Source organism: Lissotriton vulgaris, unplaced genomic scaffold (assembly GCF_964263255.1).
Source record: "Lissotriton vulgaris unplaced genomic scaffold, aLisVul1.2 SCAFFOLD_1578, whole genome shotgun sequence".
Taxonomy (NCBI): Eukaryota; Metazoa; Chordata; class Amphibia; order Caudata; family Salamandridae; genus Lissotriton; species Lissotriton vulgaris.
Window position 1 is genome coordinate 398838 of NW_028241448.1, and position 22698 is coordinate 421535.

Consider the following 22698-nt stretch of genomic DNA (forward strand, 5'->3'; position numbering starts at 1 on the left):
GAAGCATTGTAGGAGATAATGTCACACTATCATCTACTGTCAATGGAGGTCAGTGCAGGATCTGGACTGTGAAATACCAAAAATGTCAAAAGTACAAACAATGCAATCTTCCATTATTGTCTCGTATTTATGGAATCTAAAGTAGTTTCATACCTGCTGGGGACATGTTCAGTTGAGAATGTTTATTGAATGTGAAAAAGATAGCACTAGTAATGGAACCATTTAAACTGTTTTTCAGAAATATAACACCAACGTCGGGGCACATGGATCTCAGTTATCTCGTGGTCAGAAACAAAGGATTGCTATAGCTCGTGCAATTGTCAGAGATCCTAAAATCTTACTATTGGATGAAGCAACCTCTGCGCTAGACACTGAAAGTGAACAGGTCAGTGCTTTTACAATTGAAGAACATGACACCCTTACTTTATGGCATCTATCTCTTGCTGTCCCATAAATATTCCATACACTCAAGTGCTATGAACTAGCAGATTGTCAGGCACAATACATTTTTCTAAGTGCACTCTACCTTCAGCAATAGGTAATGAGATTTTTTTTATAGCTGAATAAGACACATTGTTGTTTATTTAGAGAGATACGTAATTTCTGACACTGACACATCATAATACCAAGATTCTTCCTAGTTCCGTCTTCTTTGTTAACTCTGCCTTTTAAACAACCGGCTCTGATTCTGCACCTGAAAGCTGTCTCACTATACTGACATTCTTCAAACTACCTTTATTGCAGACTATGGGCCTGATTTAGATCTTGGCAGAAGGGTTACTCCATCACAGCGGTGAAGGATATCTTCTCGTCCACTGAAATGTAAAACTCATTATATCCAATGGGATTTATATTTCGGTTAGACTGGATATCCGTCACCATTGCAACCGCCAAGATCTAAATCCAGTCCTAGCTTACGCCTTCTTTTAATACCTTCAATTCAGCAATGGAATGGGGTCAACAAAGAGCCTGACCATTGAGATAGCTATACACTAGTCAATAGATCCAGCATGAAGCACACACAGGGTTCATATATGAAAAAAGGAACAACAAAGCAATCTCTAAATCACCTTAAAATATCTCAGCCAACCTATCTGCACCTATCACACTTTTACCTCCTGCAAAGCATTCTCTAGGGAATCAACAAACGAAGATTGAAACAATAAACAGACTGAGCTATTCCATTACCTAACTAGCAGCAACCTTTTTCAAGAATTCTAAGAAGCGTTTTTAAATGATTGCCCTGAAGAAGGTCCTGGTTGCTCTCTTTGCTGATGTGTGTTAAAGACCAAAAAAGGTTCTCTAGAAAGGGCAATTTCATCTGTTTTCTAAGGTGTCGAAGCTCAAGAGTATTTGCACCAGGTTTCCCAAAACACAGTGAAGGGAAAGAGATGGTTATTGAGGATATTGGGGGGGGGTCTTTTTTATCTCTATTTTCTTTTTTCAGGTAATCAATGTTGATATTTTCAAGATTGTCGATGTGGGAGGGGGCAAGGGTACAATGTCATGGCACCAAACTTAGATACGTTTTCAATGAGAGGGGTATGGTGGGCTCTTCCCCTCCCATTAGGGGTGGGTGTCTGCTTGGGGCACGGGGCGGTACATAGGGGGCTTAGAGGGAGGGCAGTTAGGGTGGAGAGGAGAGCACTGTTGTATTTGGAAAAAAGAGCAGATATATTCAGGACAAAAAGTGGTGGTAAAATCTGTAACCTGTGGGCTCAGCAACAAGAAGGGTGCTAAATGCTATAATGTATTGTTTCTATGATGATGTCTTTGGAGAAAATAAATTTAGGATCCTCTTATGTAATGTCAACGGACTAGCAAACAAAACAAATGTAGCAGCTTAATGGGTTGGTTGGTATCTCTTTTGCCAGAGTTTCTTTTCGTACAAGATTCGCATTTAAAAAGTAATACTCCAAAGCAGTCAATCCCCAGAAGATTTTCTCACACATTTATTTGCATATGCACAGGCGGCAGTAAGTGGAGTTGCAATTATTTTAGGAAGTAGCATTGACTGGGCTTTGAGGAAAATGATTTGGGATCTATTCGGAGGGTAGTTTTGGGTCAACGTAACAACTAGTTGTCAAGACTTATATTTAATCAATTAATATGGTACTACAACTGATGAGACAAACTCCCTTTTAGAGATTTTTGATATTGCCTTGGGAGCATCTGGGTCTTTGATCTATGGTGGGGATTTTAATTGTATCTGAATCTGGCCAAAGACACCTCAAATAATAATAAACAACAGCTTAAACCCAGAATGAAAAAAAATAAAATACGAGCCTTTAAGTCAAACTTTCAGCTAGTGGATCCCTGTAGAGAGGACCACCCAGTAACCAAACAATATACATGTTTTTCTCATAGATTTAGAACAGCCTTCAAATTGATTGCTTTTTAGTTTCAAAATCATTAAATAGGTGGCAGTCCGAAATTAGGGCTAATGCTTTTCAGATCATTCCGTAGTCTAGCAAGCAATAGTGATACGTTTAAATCATAGGAACAGACCAAGACGGCAACTGGATAGATCGTCGCTCTCCAAACAGTTCATTGCTGAGTCTTTTTTATTATTAATCAGAAATTGGCCTCTTTATTTTCAATTTGGGAAGCTCTTCAGGCAACTGTAAGAGGGAGAGTGATAGCATACAAAAAGAAGTCAAAGAAAAGATGGTTCTCAGCAGACAGCGAGTCTCCAGTAAGCATTTGTTAGTGCCATTGGTGCTAGGGAGTGAAGTGGAGGAATGAAGCCTGTGGTTGACCAAGTAGAAACGGCAAAACAAAATCTTAGAGACTTCTTTATTTTAGAAGAAATAAAGAATTTGAATAGCCTTCAACAGAAAATATATGAGTAAAATCAGCACACTGGCAAGTTCCTGGCTTGGTCCACAAGAGTTCGGAACAACAGTACTATGAGAACATGCCTCTTCCTCATTTATCCGAGTCACTCTTCCAGTTAAATTTGGAGCCCATACCACCCACCGAGATTGAACATGCTTTGAAGCAAATGCCTAATCCCAAAGCATGTGAAAATGTAGTGTAGTTCCTATTTTCCCTATAGGCCCTGCGCATTGGAATAACATAAACAGTAGTGTAGACGTAGGACTGAGGTCTTCTAGGTCTCTACTGACTATGTTAGACTTAATTTAGGTTTGCGCCAGCTAGCTCAGAGGTCACTGGAAACTTTCTTGACTGAATAGGAAGTGATCAGCTTCCCTGGCTCAGACAAGAAGGGATTCAGCGTCCGCCAACCGCATAAACATGACAACTTTGCTCCCCAGAATAAGAGTCAATCTCTAGAGTCGTGTGAAACAATAGACAGCTATTTCACTCAGTCAGTTGTGCAGATATAATTTCACCAGGGTGCAGAGAATAGAGAGACGGGCATTTTCAATAAAATATATTATTTATTGAGCAGGTTTCTTTCTCATGCAAGAGAAATGAATTGCCACAATTGCAAGACTTGTTATAATGAAAAGTGCGTACAGTAAAAGGAGTATTACGAAATAATACTGTAAAAGTATTGATATGGTTTCTTAGCCATAAGATAGTTAAAATGAAAAAAATATATACATTCATATATACATTGGCTAACAACCTCAACTGGTTCTTCTAACTATGCCTACCCCGGTGTACCTGACCTAAGCCTAATACGTGGGAGGAAGTGAAGTAAGTAAGTAGCAGTTTAAGTTAAGTTGGTTTTGCCAAGAGTTTGATTCAAGAATTCTCTCTAAGGGTTTAGTCAGCACCGTACCTCTGGAATAGAATGTAGGAGGTCTGGTATCTCCCTCTCAGGACCCGATATCCCAGTCACCCGCAAGGGTAGGCTGGAAACGCCGGAGCTGGATTTTCTTGGCAGGAGAAAAGACAGCGTCTTTCTCAGCGCGTCAAAGAGGAGGGGCAGCGTCTGTGGGCTTCTCGCATCTGCTGGGCTTACTTCAAGGGGACAGCTGTTCTGCTCCAGTATTCACCACCCCCGTGTGTTTGCTTAAGGCAACGTTGGTATATTTATACCTGAAAGGTGCCGAGTTTGACGTAGGTTTTGGACATAAGACGTCAATAAAGATGTCACTAAGAACTGGTCGTTCTTACAGTGCTCGCAGGAGTTCTATTACTAATCAAAACAAAGCAAGCTGGGCTTTCCCAGGTTGCTGGGGGTTTGGTGTGTCGAAAGAACTCGGTGTGTTCTCTAGGAATCTAAGGAAGTGGCTTCTGCTGTGTCATGGACTGCAGAGGCGAGTTACTGAAATATGACTCTGATTATTATGCCATTATAGGGATATTTATTGATTATAGTCGTATAGGGGCATAAGGTCACAATATTGATCGGGTTCCTAGATAAAACACATCAAAAACAATAGTGTTCGATGAGGAGCTACGCGGGCATCCAAGATGGTCGCGTGAGCAGAGAGCTCCCGAGACCCGCGCCGCCCTCATCTATCTATCCTTCCGATATCCTGATTATTTTGATGGGCTCTTGAAGTTCTACTTCTGCTGATCCTGCTGCACCTTTCAGGGCTGAGATCGGACTTCGGGAACCATTTCTACGTCGTCATACGTTTTCTGGCCTAACCCCGGACGGGACCGGGGTCTCTACTGCTCTGGATGGCCGAGACGTAACTCAACAACAACGGTCGCCGGACATCTGCTCCAGCGGTGCCACTGTCACTTTCACTTTCGGTTTTCCTTCTATCTCCGAGCTGACTGCCTAGGACGTACTCCTCATTCCTGACCATGGTAGCCTGACCCGCTGTGCTTTCTGACCATAACCCAGGTCTCACAGGCTACAATTCTTCGCAGAAGTGCTGCTTTGGTGACCTGCAGATCGCTGCCATTTACACCAGGTCCAGGAAGACCCTTCGGGGCGCTGATTCCAATATGGCGACTAAACTCGATACTGAGAAGCGCAAAACAAAGGTGCCGACTCGTGGGGGCTCGGTCCAGCCCAACGTTATGGACCGCTACACACAACCGAAAGGCTCCCCCAGTGCTGCTGGCCGTAGTCTTGAGGACCCGAGGACGGACCTGGTGGCGACATCGGAGGTATCCCTCCAAGATCTCATGGCCCCCATCGCTGGGATCAAGACGGACATGGGACAACAGTACGAGGCCATTGTATCGAAGATTGACACGGTGGCGGTTGATGTCACCCTCATTAGAGCGGACTTGGCTAAGACCAATGAGAGGGTCAAAGCCTTGGACCTTAAGGCCTCCAGTCATGTTACCGACATGGCGGACGCGCAATCGGAGATCGGCAACCTGCGGTCATCGCATGATCTACTGGCCAGACGTCTGGAGGAGTACGACAATAGGGCCCGACGGAATAACATTCGCTTGGTTGGGGTACCTGAGGACAGTGGTGCTACTTCTGTGGATCTATTGGTCGAGGACTTAATTGTGACCCATCTTGCTCCCGCAGGCCTCAGTAAGTTCTTTGCAGTTGAGCGTGTGTACCGCTTCCCGGGTGGACAGACCAAGCCGGGGGCTCCCCCGAGGCCTATTATCGCTAGGCTATTCCACTTTCGGGATAGGGACGCTATCCTTCAGGCCTCTCGTAGGCATGGCCCACTGAAATTCGAGAACAGCTCCATTTCTATTTACCCTGATTCCACTCCTCAAGTGCAGCGGCAACGGACGGGATTCCAGGGAGTGAAACGTCGATTGCGGGACTTGGGACTTAAGTATGCGATGCTGTTTCCAGCTCGCCTTCGCATCGAGTACCAAGAACGTACTTTCTTTTTTGACCGACCGGACAGTGTTGGCGACTGGTTAGACTCATTGCCCAAAGAAGACACCGGGAGTGGAGGCCCCGGAGGCGCGGACGGAGGTGCATCGGCACAGGAGTGACATTTTGGTTCCGGAGGTCCGGTTCTGGGTCGCATTTACCGACAGAGTATTGTTTATATTTTCTTACTGCTTAGGCCCGGGGGTGGGGCGGGGTGGGACTGTCTCTCCCTTCCTCCTCAGGGGTTGTTTGTGTAGAGTTTTATGAAGGGGCGACAGGCACACTGCAGTTTGGGGTGGCTTCTTAGTCAGCAGGGGTGCAGGGTGGGGGGTGTTGTAACAGGTTGTTGGTTGGGGGTGGAGGGTGGGGTTGTTTTGTTTTTTGTTTTATTGTATGTTTTCTCATGTGGTACCATCTGTTATGGCCGGATTTTCCGCTTAGATGAGATCAGCCCCCAGGGGCCTCTTATAACCCAGCCAAAACGTACTCACCTTCCCTCCTTAGAATATACTCACAATGGGTAGATATACAGAAATATATACAAATCACACCTAAGGATGGGGAATAACAATACACATACATAGATTTTCTACAATATCTTATTCACATCGGTTGGTCTCGCGGCCGCCCCGACCCAGACCGGTCTACCCTAGGGCAGATATTGCGCACAATCCGGTGCGACTACACATGGGCCTGCAGAACCCAATGCTCCCGTTTCCAAACGACCAACAATCCTGTCGATCTCCACGCTAGTTCGACCCCCTAGCGCTCTCACTTATTCAAGCCACAATCCTGTGGGTATCGGCACTGGTAGTCCTCCCCAGTGTTCTCACTAACGCCGTATATCAACGACGACCACATTCCTATGAACAGTTATCGGGACAAAGTCTCAGTTACCTACCCGGGGTAAAACTATAATAATAACTTTGAGTACTGTTTCCAAATTATGCAGTGTACCTCCTATTCTCGGCATCAAAGGTCCACTCACTTCCTCTTTGTTCGATCACCATTTACCTGATCGGGATTTCACATCCGCTCACATAAACAATTCCTGACTAGAAGATGCATTTACCGAGATTGAACAAGAACACGAGGCACACGATAATTCTATAAGAATTAGGATATTTATTGACAATAAACACAAATCACATTACTATGCAACATAACTTCTGCAAAGAAAAGGTAAAGATTAAAGTGGGAAAAGGACGGAGGTCACCTGGTTAATATGAAGTCTGGACTCGGCAGTCATCTGGGTCCCCTTCTCGTCTCTGTGTCCTGGCTCGCCTTGCAGTCACACCCCAGCCGTCACAAGTACACGTCTGCACCGCTAGGCTCAACCTCGTCTGCTTCCCTCCAGGGCACCGGAACCTTGCTGGTTATTAGCTACCGTCTCTCTCTCTCTCTGTAGCAGTGCGCTCCGCGCTAATTCTCCTTCAGTCTTTCTCAGAGAGTTTCGATCTTAAATCTTTCTCGGACTTCAAAGATGGCGACTGTCCGCCATAAGATGATTAATGGCAGAGATGCTAACGGCTAGATGCCGCCTACGGACTAACTGATAAACTGACTAACACCTTCGCTAATATCAAAGCCCGTTCCTTCATGGAAATTCACGGCCAGTAACCTGCCGCCCACCAAATTCTTGTACCTCCCCGTACCAAGGACACTTTCCCAGCCGGCCGGCCTGAAGTTGTGTCTTCGGAGCGGAGAAAAATACATTCCTTCGATAAGGGTCAGCCTGAACCAGTTCTCTCCAAGCGAACAACAGCTTAAAACTAAAACACTACATTTGACCTAGAAAGCCTTCTCGGCTACTGGGCAGAAAGCAAAATGGAGTCTGTCTCGTTTAAGGCCTACGGAGCCCACAATATACATAGCTCCATAGAAAATAGCCCAGCATGTTAGCAAATGAGCAAATCATAACTAATACTTATATATCTATCCCCTAACTTAAATTCATAAGCCTTACTTTAAGGAAAATGGCACGAAAATGCCCTAATATATGTAAGACAGGGTCCCTGTCCATAGTCCTAATCCCTATGCTATGGGGGTGATAGGCTGGAGTCACTCTCCATCATTCTCCTTCTCCAGAGAGCCAGCAAAAAGGCAGCCATTACATTACACCCCTTGACTCCAGTCTATTAACCACAAACTAAATAGAGCTAACATCAGTAGAAAAATAATATGAAACAAAACCAACTGATCTACGACCCTTACTAAGTCTAAAAAATTGGAGCAGGGAAGGGATGCATTGAATAAAGCAACAAATAGCTATCAGGACACAAATAGCGACAATATCTCCCCCTAAAATCTGTCGTAAGGAATGCAGGTCAGGCAGCCAATTAAAAAGCCAGTCAAAGAAACCCTGATCTATATGTTGTCTAATTTCTGCAGTCAAGTCGTGGAGTTTGTCAATATGGGATTGGATAGCTTTAGAATGGTCAGACAAATTAAAACAGCACAGACCTTCAAAATCAGAACATTCATGTCCATGTTTCAACAAAAGATAATCAATGGCGGCCCTGTTCTGCAAAATAGCCCTACGTTCACCTTGGGCGTCCAATAAGAGATCAGATAAAACAGTAGATGTTTGGTTAATGGACTTAACCATCCAGCAGGCCATTTTGCCGATTGTTTTGGCATTATAAACGGCCAATGCAGGCACTCCAATAATAGAAAAAGCTAAACCAAGATATTCTGATCTGGAATAGAGATGAACAGAGGAATCACAATCCTCATGCAATGACATAGAATCACGTACAATACGGGAATGTGAAGTAGGATGTGAGGAAAACATTAGCAAACTCAATCTAGTGATGGCACATGGGCCACCAGAAATATTCGCAGGAATATAGGGCCAAGATGAATTCCCACAGGAAAAGAGCCATCCAGCTGGCAATAGCATTGAACGATAATGGCTAGTGGCTACTAATAAACGTTTACAGGTCATATTATTTTTAACTGAAAGACATGAATTCGGAAGTCTCTTTGAACATAACAAACGTTGATGAGCTGAAAAGGAAGTAGCGGCTTGGAGCTTCAGCTTCAAGCACTCAGTAATAGCTTTAGGGTCACAAGTCATGATGAAACATAGGTCTCCAGGGGTAATATTAAAAGTAGTAATGCGGGAATGAATAGGGACATCAAGGTCTGGAAGAGCAGTACATGAGGGACAAAATTCATGGGCCGCAAAGTCGCCCAGAATAACATTAGGTCGGGCATTAGATATATTAAAAATATGACATAAAGTCTCAGTGGATGCAGGGACAGCAACCAAACAGGTCGCTAAAATGTCCGTGACGGAGTTCATGGGCGCAAGACAGAAATGTGGAGAGTTCGTCACCCGCTTTGCGAGTGTAATCCAAAAATGAGTCGACGTTGCCCACGCAGACCGCGGGCCTCGGATTATCCCATCAACCGGCGTCGGTGGATCCTCTCCTCTCCCGGCATAGCAGGCCAAAAGGAGTCCAGCGCCGACACATCCCGCAGCAGCAGTCCAGAGAATGATCTGAAAGAATACAAACACAGGCCTTAATCATTCTCGTAAGTAACATTTATCAGCTGGGACAGCTTCCCAGCCATCTTGCCCTGGCTTCATCACCAAAACGGTGTTGTCATGACCGGTCGCAATAATATCAGCCTGTTCAGGAGGATTTTTAGGCGATTGCACCCATATCTTAGCTCCAGGAAGATCAGATGATCCGAAGCCTTTTTGTCCTCGCACAGTTAGCAATGTTGGGGCAGAGCCTTTTTTGATCTCACCACTGAAGACAGGCATAATCAGTAACTGAGCAACACGGTCAGACTTTTTAATAAACAAATCAGTCTCACTGCTATTAAGCAGGAGAACCTTAATCTCTCCCTGATAGTCACTGTCAATTACTCCACCGAGCACTTGTACACCTTTCAGGGCCAGGCCAGATCTAGGGGCAATCAATCCAAAACTACCGGCAGGTATACAGACACCAATGCCAGTTTCAACAATGATTCGATCCTTTCCTGGAAATTTAGCATCATTTAAAGCATGCAGGTCGAGGCCTGCGGAACCTGGGGTCGCTCTACATGGAGCCAAAGCACCGGGGGTAATTTCCCAATACATGACAGTGTTCGATACAGAATTTGGTTTTGCATCAACATTTGGAGGAAACAAACGCATTAAAGGAGATTCAGCATGTAACAAAGGGCGATTATTGAGAATCAGTAAAGCTTGAAGTAAAACATCTCTCCACTGGCTGTAACGGTCATCAGTTAACTTGCGCAACTGTTCTTTCAACAAGCCATTCACTCTCTCAATCAGTCCCGAAGCCTGTGGGTAATATGGAATATGAAACACCCAATCAATATTATCTTCCACGAAAGTGAGATGCATTATCTGATTGAATTTGGAATGGGACACCATAGTACAGAATAATTAGTTCCAGTGTTTTAATGGTATTCACTTGGGTAGCGTTCTTACAAGGGAAAGCGACCAAAAGGCCACTATAAGTGTCAACCACAGTACAAATATATTGACAGTTTCTGCTCATAGGGAGCGGACCGATATAGTCAATCTGCCAGATTTGAGCGGGCAATTTACCTCGATGCAAGTGGCCTCGAACAATCTGAGGCACCTCTTTTTTCCTAGAATGTTGACAAAGGGGACAATGTAAAATGACATCTTTTATCAAGGAAAAAGGAATATGAATTCCTCTATCGGCAGCCCACCTGCTAGTGGCTTTCTCTCCAAAATGTCCTGCTTTCTGATGGGCCCACTTCGCCAATCCCGCCAAATCAGAATCCTGCATGTCCACCACTGCCTCAGCAATTTTAGACTTTTCATCTGCAATATTATGGAAAAATTTGTCAAGGGAGTCAATTGAAGTGTGAGCATCCACGTGAAAGATTGTTACAGTACTCTGCGGGAGCAACTCCCAAATTTCTTGCCACAATTCTCTACCCCACAATTCCTTGGAATGTAATTCCCAATTATGAGAATACCATGTTGGTAACCATACCGCCAGTCCATTCGCAGTGGACCAGGAATCAGTGAAAATATGACATGTGCCAGGTAGTTCCTGTTTCAAAACTTGGTAAACTGCATAGAGTTCAGCATATTGGCTACTCTTACCATCTCCAGTTGTGCTCAACAATTTCTGCGTGATCGGGTTATAAGAAACAGCCTTCCAATGTCTCTTGTCACCAATGAATTTCGCTGAACCATCCGTAAACCACACATGTTTTCTATCCTCCACGGACAGATCATCAAATGATTTACCCCACTTCACGGGAGACTCCTGCACCACGGGAACCGAACACTCACTTTCAGTCTCATTGGAGGGCGCCTGCGCCACTCGCTCATGCAACACCGCCACACCTTTCGGACCCACACGTGCCCTGTCCTGAATGTACCATTTCCATTTAACCACACTAGCCTCCTGAGCATGTCCAATTCGATGGGACTTCGGTGAACTCAAAACCCACTGCATAATGGGAATTTCGGGCCTCAAGATTACAGCATGTCCTATGGTCAATTGCTCGGTATCCACCAGAGCCCAAAAACAAGCAAGTAATTGTTTTTCAAAGGGAGAGTAACGCTCGCCAGCCTCCGGTAACTTTTTGGTCCAGAAACCTAATGGCACTTTTTGTCTGCCCTGCTTTTGCCACAAACTCCAATTGGCATACAGCCCTTCCACTGACACATTCAGATCCACATCACCTTCATTCACGGGCCACAAATCCAAAGCATACTGAATAGCTTCTTTAGCCAAATTAAAAGCAGTCTGTTGAGGTTCACCCCATTCAAACGCATTCTTTTTACGAGTGACTCGATACAGTGGAGCTAAGATTTGACTCAAATGGGGAATATGCTGACGCCAAAATCCAAACAAACCAATAAAGCATTGAGCTTCTTTCCTGTTTCTGGGAACAGCAAAATCAAGTATTTTTCGTTTAACCTGTGGAATCACCTCTCTGTGGCCCTCATGCCAATTAATTCCTAAAAATTTCACATTCTGGGATGGACCTTGTAATTTGTCAGGATTAATTTCCCAGCCTTTCGCTCGCAAACAGTCAATGATCTGATCTAAATGGGACTGTACCAAATCTTGCGTTTCACCTTGAATCAAAATGTCGTCAATATAATGACAGACTTGAATTCGAGGATTCATGGGCACTTCAGACAAATGCTCCGCCACCAGCCGGTGACAGATTGTAGGACTGTGTACATAGCCTTGAGGAAGACTCCGGAACGTCATTTGACGTCCATTCCATGTAAAACTGAACTGTTCCTGACATTCAGGGGCAATCGGGATTGAAAAGAAGGCATTAGCAATGTCGATAGAAGCATACCACGTACCTGGATGCTTTTGAATTCTCTGAATTAGCGTGACAATATCAGGCACTGCAACAGCCAATTTAGGTGTGTGTTTATTCAATTCTCGATAATCAACAGTCATGTGCCAAGAATTGTCAGTTTTGCGCACGGGCCAAACAGGATTATTCCAAGCAGATGTGACCGGAGTTATGACTCCCGCGTCAACCAAATCCTGAATAGTAGCAGAAATTTCCTCATGACCACCTGGGATACGATATTGCTTTTGCGAAATCACTTTCGTGGCTAAAGGTATTTTAATAGGTGGCATGCGTAAGCGGCCAACCCGTACGGGTCTGGTCGAAATGTACTGTCTAGTTCCAAATTGATAACAACCATCATCCAAATGTAAAGTCATTCCTTTCAAAATGTCAATTCCAATTATGAATTCCAAAAGTGGGACAACCAACACAGAGTATTCTCTACGAGGAATCCTACCAATTTTAATGTCGAGAGCAGTTTGAACTGCGGGTGTCTCTTTACCACCCAAACCAGTAATCGTAAAAGACTGTCCATGAAATTTTCTCGACTTACCATGAATTAAAGTGGCCTCCGCCCCAGTATCAACCAATGCTCGGGCCCTTTGGATATTACGATGTTTCCAAAAAATCTCAATATCTACATAGGGTCTGTTATCTCTGTGAGCCCACCTGTGTACCGGAGCTTGACCTATTTCCTAGTCAGTTTTCCCGCGTTCTGCGAGCCAAGACAAATCAGGGTAAATGCTCTCAGATTTCTTTGGTACCAAAACATCCTGTTCATATCCATCTCCAGTACGAAATGGATTAGTATCACGTTCAAAAAATTGAGAATTACGGTCAGAAAGTCTGTTACGATCATCTCTCCTTCTCATGTCAGGGGAATAACTCCTTTCATCTTTACGTCTGTTGGAAAAATAACCATCTCTTCCCCTATCACGGTCATCCTCTCTCCCCCTCCCATCACTACGACGAGGGGATCCATCACGTTCATAACGCCGATCATCACGGCGATCAGAATTCACACGTCGCTTCTCATCACCACTGTCATCCGACCCACGGTCATACTCATTCTTTCGCACACGACGGGCACCTTCCTTTCGATCCAAACCACGCTTGCGAAACATGTCCCATAAGCGATTGTTAGGCTCACCGTCAATGTCCTCCCTCTTGACACCATCAGCAACGAGAGCAAGAAACATGTCACGTCTAGAGAACTTATAGTCACCACCAGTACGACCCCCAGGTCGAGATTGTCTTTCAGGTTTAAACCATTCACCCAGCTCACTAAGCTGACGAACAGACTCAAGCACAGCAGACAAAGGGTTGCCAGTTTGATTAATCAATAAAGTCATCATGACCTGCTTGTAAGCAACAGGAGAAGAACGGATAATGCGATTGCGCACAGAAGATGTTAAAAGACCATCCAACAACCTATCGGCAGTACTAAGAAAGATAGCCGTTTTCATGATTTCCTCCTTCAAACGTTGCGACGCATCGCGCAAAGTGTACCACGGTTTCTCATCAGTGGGCCAATCAGATTCAGTTGGATATTTATGATTACAGCCGTCAGACGCCAGCTGGAGCAAAGTAATTTGACCAGCACCATTATAATTTCGAAAATGATCCTGAATTGTAGAATCCGAACTTAAAGAGCAAAATCGTAAGCAATCAACAGCATCAAGCATAATACCGGCAGCGCCAAGTTCATAAAGACGCACCATCCAGGTAAGCAAGGCCTCACCAGGCCGTTGTCGAAATCGTTGTAAAATGTCACTAACCTCCTGCTGAGTAAAATCTTCAATACAATCTAAAGCTATACCACCCGGGTTACCAGGGGCTTGTTGTAATTTTCGTCGAAAAACAGGGTGAGCAGAAACTTCAGGAAGAGCTTCCGAGGAAGCCCGCGTCTTAGATTTAGTAGCACAATCAGTGCAAGCCACGTCATCCGAACGGGAAGAACGAGCACGGTCGGTGTCGGGACCCATATCAGTACACGAAGCAGATTTACAATCACGTCCGGAGCGAGAAGACTCGCGCTTGTCACCCTCCTCAGCCGAGGAGTCAGAAGTATGAGAATCCCAGATATTACCGTCCCACTCATCGGGGTTCCAATCCATTCCAGCTTTCGCTACAACCATACGCACTTTGCGTGTAGATACACGACCACGACGATGTTTATACTTATATCGTGCAATACGGACCGCAGCTCTTTCGGCAATGGTCTGATATGTCTCAAGTTTGTCGGCAAGCAATTTATTTTGACAACGCAACAGAGTATGTGCATTCTGTAATTCAACACACTGTCCTTCCATATCTTTAAACCGCTTCTGTAGCTGAACAAACTTCTCATGCAATATTCTGTATGCATTAAGAACAATCCACCCTCTGCGTCCTAAAATAGGAAGCTCATCACCCTTCACTACTGGCGCTTTCTGCAAGCACGATACCACATCGGCAGGCTCCGCCTGCTCCAAGCATGAAGACCAATTTTCACTCAAACCAGTAAAATCAGCCCACTCACGGGCCAAGGCCTCGTAAGGGGTACATTCCCAGCCGGGAATCTGAATCGGTAACTTGAAAACCGACGACGATTTTTTCACAAACATATCGACACGCAAAAAATTATATATATAAATATAAACAAAATTCAATACGTATAAGCCGAGCGCAAATCAACAAGATTAAACCAACACAATGCACACAGGCTTCGTAAACAGTTCGTGACGCCAGATGTTATGGCCGGATTTTCCGCTTAGATGAGGTCAGCCCCCAGGGGCCTCTTATAACCCAGCCAAAACGTACTCACCTTCCCTCCTTAGAATATACTCACAATGGGTAGATATACAGAAATATATACAAATCACACCTAAGGATGGGGAATAACAATACACATACATAGATTTTCTACAATATCTTATTCACATCGGTTGGTCTCGCGGCCGCCCCGACCCAGACCGGTCTACCCTAGGGCAGATATTGCGCACAATCCGGTGCGACTACACATGGGCCTGCCTAACCCAATGCTCCCGTTTCCAAACGACCAACAATCCTGTCGATCTCCACGCTAGTTCGACCCCCTAGCGCTCTCACTTATTCAAGCCACAATCCTGTGGGTATCGGCACTGGTAGTCCTCCCCAGTGTTCTCACTAACGCCGTATATCAACGACGACCACATTCCTATGAACAGTTATCGGGACAAAGTCTCAGTTACCTACCCGGGGTAAAACTATAATAATAACTTTGAGTACTGTTTCCAAATTATGCAGTGTACCTCCTATTCTCGGCATCAAAGGTCCACTCACTTCCTCTTTGTTCGATCACCATTTACCTGATCGGGATTTCACATCCGCTCACATAAACAATTCCTGACTAGAAGATGCATTTACCGAGATTGAACAAGAACACGAGGCACACGATAATTCTATAAGAATTAGGATATTTATTGACAATAAACACAAATCACATTACTATGCAACATAACTTCTGCAAAGAAAAGGTAAAGATTAAAGTGGGAAAAGGACGGAGGTCACCTGGTTAATATGAAGTCTGGACTCGGCAGTCATCTAGGTCCCCTTCTCGTCTCTGTGTCCTGGCTCGCCTTGCAGTCACACCCCAGCCGTCACAAGTACACGTCTGCACCGCTAGGCTCAACCTCGTCTGCTTCCCTCCAGGGCACCGGAACCTTGCTGGTTATTAGCTACCGTCTCTCTCTCTCTCTGTAGCAGTGCGCTCCGCGCTAATTCTCCTTCAGTCTTTCTCAGAGAGTTTCGATCTTAAATCTTTCTCGGACTTCAAAGATGGCGACTGTCCGCCATAAGATGATTAATGGCAGAGATGCTAACGGCTAGATGCCGCCTACGGACTAACTGATAAACTGACTAACACCTTCGCTAATATCAAAGCCCGTTCCTTCATGGAAATTCACGGCCAGTAACCTGCCGCCCACCAAATTCTTGTACCTCCCCGTACCAAGGACACTTTCCCAGCCGGCCGGCCTGAAGTTGTGTCTTCGGAGCGGAGAAAAATACATTCCTTCGATAAGGGTCAGCCTGAACCGGTTCTCTCCAAGCGAACAACAGCTTAAAACTAAAACACTACATTTGACCTAGAAAGCCTTCTCGGCTACCGGGCAGAAAGCAAAATGGAGTCTGTCTCGTTTAAGGCCTACGGAGCCCACAATATACATAGCTCCATAGAAAATAGCCCAGCATGTTAGCAAATGAGCAAATCATAACTAATACTTATATATCTATCCCCTAACTTAAATTCATAAGCCTTACTTTAAGGAAAATGGCACGAAAATGCCCTAATATATGTAAGACAGGGTCCCTGTCCATAGTCCTAATCCCTATGCTATGGGGGTGATAGGCTGGAGTCACTCTCCATCATTCTCCTTCTCCAGAGAGCCAGCAAAAAGGCAGCCATTACACCATCTCATTTACCTTTATCCTTCTGTTCTGGGGTTTCGAGAGAGGGTGGTTCGGGGGCTCTGCTGGGACGGGGGGGGTGATTTGAAATTGCTGTCTTGGAACGATAATGGTCTGGGTGACAGGATCAAGCGTGGTATTGTGCTTCAATTTATTAGACGTCATTCCCCTGATATAGTTCTGCTACAGGAGACCCATTTGATAGGGAACGCCTGTAAGGCCCTCGATCGACGAGGCTACCGACTAGTGGCGCATGCTGGCTTTACATCCGGCTCCCGGGGGGTTGGCATAATGGTTAAGTCCTCCCTGCCCCTTGAAATCGATGAGGTCGCCCTTGACGATCGGGGCCGATATGCTGCTGTCTCGGGGCGGTGGGAGGGGAAACTGATCATAATTGTCACTGTTTATGTTCCCCCGGGACTCCAGGCCACCACTTATGCCGATCTTGGTAAGACTCTCCTAGGGCTCCCGGATGGTATCCTTATAATGGGTGGAGATTTCAATTCGGTGGTTTCGGGTGAGTGTGACCGGCTGCCCCCCAGGGTTTTGCCGTCGTCCCAGTTGTGGCTGACTGAGTTGCTTGAGACTTTTGGGTTAGTGGATGTCTGGCGGATGTTGAAACCCACGCAAACTCAATACACTTTCCACTCTGGCGCACACGGCAGCCTCTCGAGGATTGATTACTTTCTGATGTTAACTGCCCATACCTCCTTGGTGCGTGGGGGTCGTCATCTTCCTAGGGGTATCTCTGACCATTCCCCCCTGATGCTTGAGGTTTCGGTGGGAGGCTTTTGTGGGGGTAGGGTCCCCCCCTTCATCCTTGACACTTTAGGAATCCTCAGCTCCGTTCGGAACTTGTCAAGGCTATTGACTGTTATTTTGATGAGAATGAGGGATCCGTCTCTTACCCTATTTCCTTGTGGGAGGCCTTCAAGACCGTCATAAGGGGTTCTGCACTGTCCTCTATTGCCGCTGACAAGAAGGCCAAGAGGGAAAACTTGTTAGCCCTTGAGGCCGAAATTACCTCGCTTGAAAGTGAATTGGGTGGTGATGATACCCCTGCAATCTTGCACTCCTTAGCGCTGAAACAGGCTGATTATAGGGCCCTGGTGACCGATGCTGCTAAGGTAATGCGCACGAATCAACTGGGCAGGCTCTATGATGTGGGTGATAAGGCTAGTACGCTGTTGGCATGGTTGGATAAATCTGAGAGACTGAATCGTGTGGTGCCCGTGATAACCCGTGAGGCTGGGGAATGCGTGTCTGATCCGGGGGAGATTGTCGAATGCTTTGTGGACCATTTCCAAACAGTATACCGATCGGTGAGTGATAGAGACGAAGCTGACTCCCACTTGCTTCTGCGCGATATTGCGTTGCCCTGTGTGTCGGAGGAGGATAGGTCCGCTCTGGACGCGCCCATTACGGTGGATGAGGTTGCAACTGCCATACGATCCTTGCGTTCAGGTAAGGCTATGGGGCCTAATGGTCTACCCATCGAGCTATATAAGCTCCGGCCTGACAAGATGGCGACCCATCTGCGCAATATGTTCGTTGATGCCTTTGAGCCTGGCCTCCTTCCCCTTGATCAGCGCTTGCCCACTATAGTTGTCATCGTGATCGTTGCACTTCTTATAGCCCTATTTCGTTGCTCAACGCCGAGCCTAAGATCCTGGCTAAAGTCCTTGCTAATCGCTTACTAACAGTTATTTGCGACTTGATCCCTCCGGATCAGTCCGGTTTCATTCCTCATCGGAATACGGCCCTCAATCTCCGTAGACTTCACGGTGTTCTCGCGAGAGCTGGGACCCTTACTGAACCCGCCATCTTGGCCTCACTTGATGCCACGATGGCCTTTGACACCATTGAGTGGCCGTATTTGTGGGCGGCCCTCTCGAAGTTTGGTTTTGGCCCTAACTTTATCGCGAGGGTACACCTTCTGTATGAAAGTCCGTTGGCCCAGGTAGTTGTTAACGGCAGAGTCTCTGGATCGTTCACGCTGGGGCGCAGCACCCGACAGGGATGCCCGCTCTCTCCTCTCCTCTTTGCTTTGGCATTGGAACCACTGGCGGCGTGGCTTCGATGGGAGCCTTCGATTAAGGGGATCCGGTGGGCCCCGGACCTTGAGGATCGCATCTCTGTCTACGCAGACGATATTCTTCTTTACTTTACTTCCCCTCAGAAGTCCCTTAACGTGCTCTTTGATGTCCTTACCTCATTTGGGAAGAACTCGAGGCTCGTTATTAACTGGACTAAGTCGTGTGTGTACGTTATAGCGGGGAGCTGCCTCCGCTACCCCGTAGATTTCCGATCCAGGTGGCAGTGACTGGGTTCAAGTATTTGGGAATTTTCATCTCCCTGGATCCCTCTGTGCGATATGACCGAAATCTCTATGTTCCTCTCCGGCGCCTTAAACGGGACATTCAACAGTGGCGTGGCTTGCCTTTGTCCCCATTGGGACGTGCGGCCCTTTTCAAAATGATGTCCCTTCCTAGATTTCTGTACGCCTTGCAGAATTTCTTTGATCCTGTTCCCTCCCGCTACTTTCGCGAGGTTGAGGGACTTCAGAGGCAATTGATTTGGGACGGGCGGGCTCGTATCTCCTTATCTAAACTCACGCTTCCATGGTACGATAGTGGCATAGCCCTCCCGGACATCAAGCGTTACTATTGGGCCTCACAGTTGAGTGCGATCAATCACGTGAATTATTCCCCGGGCCCTCTTCCCGCCTTCGCTATGGACAAATTACTGTTGCCGGGCGGCAACTTCAACAGGGCTTTGTATTCGAAGGCGCCACTCCGACTTCCGACTGGACCCACAAAATGCGCTGTGCGTGCGTGGAGAGATGCGACTGTGGCTACGGGTTGGAGTGATAGGATTGCACGGCTGACTCCATTGTATGACTCAGAGCGGTTGGGCGGCCTGTGGCGAACGAAAGGGTTTGACAGATGGGAAATGATCGGTATTAGCAAGATGGAGGATCTTCGGTCCAAAGGCACAGTTAAGTCCTTTGAGGCCCTTAAGATGGAGTATCAGCTAGACGACAGGAAGTATTTTCGATGCCTCCAGGTGCGCCATGCCCTGCTCTCGGTGTTCCCTCCTGGGACGGAGATCCCCCAGTCGTCTCTGCTTGAGGATCGGATTCTGGACGCCCATGTGCCGGACAGTACAATTTCCTTGATTTACAAGAAGCTTATTAACACCAGGGCTGATCTTCTGGTGCGGCTTCGGGCCTCTTGGACTGCGGACGGCCTCGAACTAGACGATGAGGATTGGCAGATAGCGATTTCCTCCCCTAAAGAAGTGGCTATTCCGGCTCGCCTTCGCTTTGTGCAATTGAAGATCCTCCATCGAGTTTATATGACTAGTACGTTCCCTGCTTAATGTCTGGGAGCCTATGGATTGTACGGCCGCCCATGCCTTTTGGGTCACTCTTGGCAACATGGTTGCCAAGAGGGACATAGCCCAACTCTGGGGCTCCCATAGACCCCCTGGGATAATTGCTTGGAAGGAAAACATGGACTGGTGCATGTTTCGGGAGAAGACGGTCTATGAGGCTTGGGGCCGTCCCAGGAAGTGGGGCAGGATTTGGTCACAGTGGAATGAATACCGTGGAGATATCTGCACCCCTCCACTCGAGCACACTGCTGATATTCCTTCGTCCCCGTAATAGACGTTCCTATAGACTGGCCAATACAATTTCCTAGTGATCCTTTTCGCCATCCCCCCGCCCCCTGATAGTAGTCGTTCATTCTTAGCAATTGACTTCCCCCTCCTCCCCACCTCATACCCCAGATATTGCTCCTACCATGTGAGAGTTTGTGTTGTTTGTTCTCATTTCATCAAAATCATAAAACAAAACCTGAATGATCCTCTCCTTATGATGTTTGATGCCAGTGCACCGAAGTGTTGCGATCTATGGCTTTACCACTACGTAGTGTTGTCTGGTATCCTGATGTTTGTCATAGCGGCCGGCCCGATTGGGTTGTAGGCAGACGCTGTGTACTGTGAAATCGAAAAATAAAGGTTTTTTAAAAAAAATAAAAAAAATAAAAAATAAAACAATAGTGTTCCCACAGAATTTTATAAGCGAGCTTGTGTCTTTTTTAGTAGATCTGTTTCGTTTTATTAAAGGAGGGAGTGAGATCCTTCCCATGTTTCAAGAAGCAACAATAGTCTCTTTCCTTAAGAAAGATAAAAGTCCAATATTGTTCATTCATGTAGGCCGATTTGTCTGCTTAATTTGGACTATAAATTGTTTACGAAGATCTGGGCGGTTCATATAATGCCTGCTGCACAGCTAATACATGTAGATCAAAGCAGCTTTACAGTAGGACGATCAATGGCATCAAGCATCTATTTTTAATTGAGGCAATAGATTATTTTTCAATGAATCATATCAAAGGCCTAATCATGATGGTCGATGCCGAACAGGCATTCGATATGGCGAATTGGGAGGCCTTATTCCATTGTCTTCAGAGGTCTGGCTTTCCCTCCCAGTGTTTTTCGAATCTATCTAATTTATATAATGGCGCTCAAGCCAAGATGGCAGGGTCAGTTGTGATTAAAAGAGGCACTCATCAAGGATGTCCCCTTTCACCCATTCTGTTTACTTTTTTTATTGAATCTCTGGCAATTCAACTTCGTAACAATTTTTACATCAGGGCACCCATTGAAGGCATGGCAAGGCTTAAATTTCTCGCCGATGACATGATAATTTATATTCAGCCTAAAGAGAATAATATAAAATGAACTTATCAGTTGACAAGGGATTTTACTAAGACTGGAGGATACAAGATCAATCAAAGTAAAACAGAATTGTTTTTTTTTTTAATGTGACAGTAGAAGACCTTGCGTCTTTTTTACAGCTGTAAGTCACGATATCGTCTCAAATTAGATATCTCGGTAATTTGGACCCAAACATTTTTTCTCGTCTTTGCCATCTGAATTATGAAAAAATGCTGGGTAAAGTTAAGGGATTATTAGACAGATGGTCTAGGTTCCTCTTGACCATCATAGGTCATATTTCCATGATCAAAATGTCGATCCTCCCCCTCTTAATATTCTTATTTTCTAATGTGCCAATAAAAATTCCAGATAGCTTTTTTCAGGAACTTATTTCAGTTTTTAGGAGTTTTATTTGGAATAAAAAGTGGGCCAGGGTAAAGTTGTAGGTGCTGCACTTGGAGAAAGAAGAAGGAGAATTGGCATGTTCCAATATTCATATTTACTACCAGACAGGTTTATTAGATGTTCTCTCTCAGTGTTCAAATAGAAGTAGGGGATTAGATATTTTTTTCATTACAAAGATGATTCAGGAATCCGATATAAGGATGCCAGTGTGTTTAAAAATAGCCAAGCTTCCAAAAAGAACTAGATATATACAGTCGAATGGACGCCCTGGGTAAAGTATATAAGTCATCCTTTGATGCATTTTCATTAAAGTTAGCAGAGGACAGCTACTTGGTCCTCTCCCTGCCAGCTTGTGAAATCATATTTTGGAATTCTTTAGGTTTCAACATTTTAAGTGACATTTTGGATCAAGGGAAATATATCTCATTGGGAGATATAAATGCTAGGATGGGCCCTCAGTGTGAGCAACACTTTCCAAGTTTTAATAAGATAAAGCATTTCTTGCATTTTCACTACAAAAATCAGACCCACAAGCTTCAATGGGTTAGCAGTATTCACGATATGGACAAATTGCAAGGAACCGGAAATTGGTAGGGCACATTAAGGGAGTTTTCTGGCAAATTAAATCCAGCATACTTTTTTTCAAGGGTGCTAGAAAAAATGCAATGTTAACTATCAGTGAGCAAGTGGAGCCAACTATAAAAGGGTGGCATTTCTGTCAAGATGACTGGCATATTTTACTCTGGCAATTCTTCTCAAAATGTATCCAGCAGTCTCCAAACTCTGCTTTTGGTGTCAGCAATTAGGTAAAGGGGGATGGCTCCATACATTCTTTATCTGCCCACACCATACCAATTTCTGGCAGCAAGTGTTTCACCATAGGCTGTACAGTTCTACCAGATCCTAATTTGCCTTTATTTGATGTCGTCAAAAGGAGTCAACAATTAACAAAGGGTCAACAATATTTTTTTTTTTGTAGCATTGTTGATTACACGCTCCTTGATCCTTCAGAATTGGCTAACTAGTAAGTCTCCTACAAAGATGCACTGGAAGGACAAAATGACTCGTACCGTGCAGTCTGAAGAGGCTTA

The 22698-nt window shown here is 45.4% G+C and overlaps 1 protein-coding gene across 1 annotated transcript in view; it reads left to right on the top strand.

Annotated features, from left to right (window-relative positions):
- ABCB11 (ATP binding cassette subfamily B member 11) overlaps positions 1-22698 on the top strand; it is a 404070-nt gene that overhangs the window by 365088 nt on the left and 16284 nt on the right. The window contains exon 28 of the mRNA XM_086948098.1: positions 239-385. Coding sequence (XP_086804224.1) covers positions 239-385 — 147 coding nt within the window. The remainder of the gene's footprint in view (positions 1-238; positions 386-22698) is intronic.